Genomic DNA, 5,778 nt, shown 5'->3' with positions numbered 1-5,778 from the left:
CACCTATTGTACTCTATGCTACTTTCTCCCTACCCCCACCCTCCTCTCATTTATCTCTCCACTCTGCAGGCACCCTGCCTCTATTCCTGATGAAGGGCTTTTGCCCGAAACATCGATTTTTCTGCTCCTTGGATGCTGCCTGACCTGCTGTGCTTTTCCAGCACCACTCTAATCTAGAATCAGGTTTCCAGCATCTGCAATCCTTGTTTTTACCTTAGCTCATTCCCTTTAATCCAGGCAACATCCTGGTAAACCTCTTCTGCACCCTCTCCAAAGCCTCCACATCCTTCCTGGAATGTGGCGATCGGAAGTGCTTGCAGTACTCCAAGTGTGGCCTAACCAAAGTCTTATAAAGGTGGAACATGACATGCTGACTCTTGTACCCAGTTCCCTGACCAATAAAGGCTAGCATGTCCTATGCCTCCTTTACCACCCTATCTAGTAGTGTGGCCACTTTCAGGGAGCTATGGACTTGAAGCCCAAGATCCCTCAGTACATCAATGATGTTCAGGGTCCTGCCATTAACTGTCTACTTTTCCTTAACATTTGATCTCCCCAAATGCAGCACCTCACGCTTACACAGAGTAACCTCGATCTGTCTTTCTCCACCCATATCTGTAACTGATCTCTATCCTGCTTTATCCTTTGACAACCCTCTACATTATCCTCAATTCCCCTGATGTTTGTATTGTCTGCAAACGTACTTAGATTTAATTACTTACAGCGTGGGCACAGGCCCTTCGGCCCAACAAGTACTAAGCCACCCATCTGCATTTTCATCCAAGTCATTTCTATAAATCACAAACAGCAGAGATCCCAGTATGGAACCCTGTGAAACATCGCTAGTTACAGCCCTCCAGCCTGGAAACACCTCTAACAGTACACCTTTCAGGAGTAAATAAACCTGACCTAGCAGGTTAGCCTTGGACTTCAGTTAAAACAGAACCATCCGAGAACAACACTTCCATAAAGCTAATAAAATGCACCAAGAAAATTGAACTTTTATGTTGAAGAGAAACTGAGAACGGCAGAAAGTTGTAGCTGGTCCAATTCTAGTTTGTTCATCATTGAATTGTCCTGTCTGGGGGAGGTGGGTGGGGGGGGGTGCTACATTACATTCCGATGTGCATTGTTAACAACAAAACAAAACATCCAGATTGCCTTTTGAGAAGGCTTTTACTCTTCGTTCAAAAAGTTTGCCAAGGTGCTTATTTTTTGTTTAAAGTTTCTTCTCTCTGGATGTGTGGGAGGATGTGCAGAGTATCCGCTGGGACTTGCCCTGAGGCAGGTCTCCATGACTGGGGAGTTTGTTACTGAAACTGGTATACTAACCGTAGGCAGCAGAGGCTGCACACCATGTCTCAGTTTACTATGAGACCCAGTTTATGCAAACTACTGTCTGGTCACATGCATTGGGGAACATGCCAATAGATACCACTTCCCCTATACACACACTCACATGTGGGAGGACACACAAACACAACGCACGCATATGCAGGGACACAGACACACATGCAAGGACACGCGCACACACGCAGACAGTTGCACTAAATGCCCGCATGCAAAACACACACATACTGACTCGTGCACGCAACGCACACACAAACACACACGCACACAGACAGAAACATGCTCACACACACACACCAAATGACCAGTATCAGATTGAACCCAGACTCTCGGGCTAATGTGTGGAGGAGGCGTTGACCTGATGATGTTACCCCCACAGGCTCGTGTTATGGCGACCATAGGGGTGACTCGAGGGCTGGGGGACCATAATCTGAAGGTGCACTGTTCCAACATCCACATCAAACCGTTCCTGTCCTGCATCCCAGAGGTAAGAGCCAGCAGAGGGGCTGATCCAGAATGTCAGGCCCTTCTGTAGGGCCCAGTCATGAGGGGGATTTCCAGTCGATACTGAGAGACTTTGTATCTGTTGAAAATCTTCAGCTTGTGGCCCTACATTAGAGTGGAAGGACATTAATCACAAAGTGAGAGTTAGTTGCGGAGGGAGTTCTGTTAGTTTTGCTGATCGGAATTTGTTTGTCTTTTGTCGCAGTTATTTTCCAAGCAAGTGTTTTACAAGCGGTGCGTGGGTGGGAGTTGGAATTTGGTGAGGAGTTACTGGGGGTTGGGGGGGGGATAGGGAAGACAGGAAAGTGAGTAGAAACCATGGTCTTCATCTTCTGAATGGTGGGCAAGGCTTGAGGGGCCATTTGGCTTCCTGCTGCTTCTACCTCTCTGTTTAGAAACTTCAGAAACCCGAAGATTATTCTGTGGTCTGGAGAAAAGGTTACTCGACCGGAAACATTAACTCTGATCTCTGTCCAAAGATACTGCCAGACCCGCTGAGTTTTTCCACAGTTGGTGACCCCACAGTTTAGGCTTGGTGCTATGGGGAAAGAGTTGCTTTTAATCAGCTAGATTTGGTGGTTTTAACAATTTCTTGTAAGTTCTGGCCTTCCAGCTGAGGCCCTTTTATGTTTGTGTGCCCTGCCCATTGGTTTCCAGTCTGGTTCTCACCCCCATGTAACTTCCTCACTTTGTTGCCGTGCGCTTTTAAAATTACATTTACCACATACTTCATTTGATTTATTAATTGTCACGTGTACCTAGATACAGTGAAAAGTTGTGTTTTGCCGCAGTACAGGCAGGTCATGCCATACAAACTGCATTAGGGTGATAGAACAGAGCAAGGAACACAATGTTACGGCTGCAGAGAATTTGAGAGATCCATTCAGAAGGCTAATGACAGCGGTGAAGAAGGTGTTCTCGAGTCCGTTGGTCTGTGTGTTTCAGCTTTTGTATCATCTGCCCTTTGGAAGAGATTATAACCGGGATGGCAGGAGCTCTATGATGCCTTCCTGAGGCAGTGGGTAGTGTAGATGGAGTCAATCATTCCTCATGTGATTCCCTTCCCCCAGTATTTCGATTAAAGCCTTCAATATGCAGCTTGCCCAAGCACTGGCCCCAGATTTGATCAGGTGAAGACTGCCCCAGCCGAATAGCACCCTCTTCCCAAGACAGTGCCTCATGAATTGAAACCATTGCCTCTGTCCCCACACCAGTCAATGAGCCACAGATTAAACTTGTTAGTCTCTTTTACCCAAAACCAATGTGCTTCTCACTGATGTACTAACCCTGGATTATTACAGTACGCGTTTATTTAAAAAGTAATTTAGACACAAGGAGTAAAGGATGTGTGGTTCCCCTGGTGTGCAGTGAATTGAGGCAAAGTCAGGAGGTTGACATGGGCTAATAGAAGGAGCATATTCACCCTGACCCTTGTGACCTTCCTTCTGCACTGTAAACAATTCTCCAATTCTGGGTTTTGATGAAGTGGAGTAGAAAGTGAGAAGAAGGATGTGTGGAGCTGGCAGCAATCTGATGGGCCGAATAGCCTGCTTTGTTTTGTATTGGAAATCTATTAGGGTTAGGGTCACTAAGCTTAAGGCTAGGGTCAGCATAAACTGGGATTGGAGTTAGGGTCAGTGTCGGTCAGGGTTAACATTAATGTAGGTGAGGGTCAGTGTAGGTTAGAGTTAGGGTCAGTGTAAGTTAGGGCTGGTATTGGTTAGAGTCAGTATAAATTAGGGTTAGGGTCAGTGTAGGTTAGGGTTAGGGTTAGTATCAGTTAGGGTCAGTGTAAGTGATGCATTCTGAAAGCAGTCTGTTTGACAATGCCTTACTTTTGTTGATCATCCTGCAGGTGAAGGTGTACAACGTTACAAAGTATGAGCATGGGGTGGACGATGTGATAGTCCTGGGGACAGACGGATTGTGGGATGTGGTTTCTAACCGAGAGGTAGCTGACGTCGTCACTCGCGTCCTCTCCAGCTGCCAGCCCGATGATCTGAACAGGTTTGTGGAGTTGTTGGGTTTCTTTTTGTCCTGAAGTCTTAAATGGTCACTGTCGCTAAATTACTGTCCCTGGCTAAACCACAGCAATCCAAGCAGCACCTGCTCTAAACAAGTAAAACAAAAATTCCTTTTTATGGGATATGGGTGTTGCTGGCTAGGTCAGCATTTATTGCCCCTTCAGAAGGTGGGGGTGATCTGCCTTCTTAGGTCCATGGGCTGGAGGTAGACCCACAATGTCCTACAGGAGGCAATTCCAGGAGTGTGACCCAGTGACAGTGAAGGAACGGCGATATATTTCCAAGTCAGGATGGTGAGTGGCTTGGAGGGGAACTTGCAAAGGCATGGCATTCCCGTGTATCTGCTGCCCTTGTCCTTCTAGATGGAAATGGTCGTGGGTTTGGAAGGTGCTGGGTTAGGGGCTTTGGTGAATTTCTGCAGTGCATCTTGTAGATAGTACACACTGCTGCTACTGAGCGTCGGTGGTGGAGGAAGTGGATGCTTGTGGATGTGGTGCCAATCAAGCGGGGGCTCCTTTGTCCTGGATGGTTTTGAGTTTCTTGAGTTTGTTGGAGCCACACCCATCCAGGGCACATGGGGAGTGTTCCATCACACTTCGAAAGAATCAACAAACATCCTTTTGTGGAGTGCCTTTCACCATCTCAGCACATTCTGGCCAATTAAGGTTTTGATGCACAGTCACTGTTTTAGGAAACGCAACAGCTGGTCTGTACACAGCAAGATCCCAGAAGCTGAGTGAGATTGTGGCCAGATTAGCTTAGCGCTGTTACCTTGCTGTTATTGGTTGTGATATGAATGTTGACACCAGGATGCTGGGGAGATCTCCCCATTCTACTTTCAATGTTGCCGTGGATTTGTTGACGTTCCCCTAGGAGGAGAGGCGGGGCCACGGTGTTTTACCTAAAGAACGGGATTGTTTCCTTCCCTTTCATCTTAAAGTCGTAACTTGGCTGCTGTTGATGAGTCTGTCCACCGTCCCTTTTTCCCAAAGAGGGATGGGCAGAGGTTTTCACTGAAGATTTGGAAACAACCTTGTGCTCTGAGGTCAGAACTTAGTTACTTAATGTTCTGTTTGCTCTGACCTTTGGAAGCCATTTGGGGGTCACTGTGGGGAGGTGATGGGATAGTGATTGTCCCAATAATAATCCAGAGGCCTAGACTCTAGGGACGTGGGTTTGACTCCCATTGTGACAGATTTAAGGAAAACATTTCAAACAAGCCTTACAGTGGCTGGGTACACACAGTCTATTGCTATAAAAACTGGTCTGGGTCACCTTTAAGGAAGGAAATCTGCCTTCCTCACCAGGACTGGCCTATACGTGACTCCAGACCCACAGTGATATGGTTTATTCCCAGTTGCTCTGTGACATCACCCAACAAGAGCAATGACTAAGAGAAACTAGAATGAGCAACTCATCCCAGCCACGTAACCCCACATCCCCTCAAAGAAAGGAGTTAAAATGTCACCCCCCCACCCCCGAGTGATCTACAGCAAAGGCTGTGCAGTCACTGAATGCAGAAATTGAGCTGTGATGGGGGGTGTTTTAGCCCAATCAGTTAGATGCTTCGAAAAGCAGACGAGCTGAGCACCTGAGAGATCGGGCATTTTGAGAGATGGATTGAGAGGAGATTTGTGTGGAGTAAAAGGTAAAGTCTTACCAGACCAGAGGCTGCTCTCTCATTACAGAGAGATGACTGGAGGGCTTTAACCTGAGGGTCACTACATCTTGGGGCAGGGGGAGAGGTTGAGAAGGAGAGTCCATCATGGTAACCTCAGCTGGTGCAGGAATTGAACCCACTCTGTTGGTGTCAATCTGCATTACAAACCAGATGTCCAGCTCACTGAGCACCCCACTCCCCAACCCCTCCCTCCACCCCCCCCCCCCCCCCCTCCACGAT

At 47.3% G+C, this 5,778-nt stretch overlaps 1 protein-coding gene across 1 annotated transcript in view; it reads left to right on the top strand.

The window, feature by feature from the left end:
- LOC122562922 (protein phosphatase 1H-like) overlaps positions 1-5,778 on the top strand; it is a 61,140-nt gene that overhangs the window by 52,772 nt on the left and 2,590 nt on the right. The window contains exons 8-9 of the mRNA XM_043716224.1: positions 1,730-1,837; positions 3,710-3,861. Of these exons, the coding sequence (XP_043572159.1) occupies positions 1,730-1,837; positions 3,710-3,861 (260 nt within the window). The remainder of the gene's footprint in view (positions 1-1,729; positions 1,838-3,709; positions 3,862-5,778) is intronic.

Source organism: Chiloscyllium plagiosum, chromosome 26, assembly GCF_004010195.1.
Source record: "Chiloscyllium plagiosum isolate BGI_BamShark_2017 chromosome 26, ASM401019v2, whole genome shotgun sequence".
Lineage (NCBI taxonomy): Eukaryota > Metazoa > Chordata > Chondrichthyes > Orectolobiformes > Hemiscylliidae > Chiloscyllium > Chiloscyllium plagiosum.
This window is presented reverse-complemented; position numbering and strand designations above follow the sequence as displayed.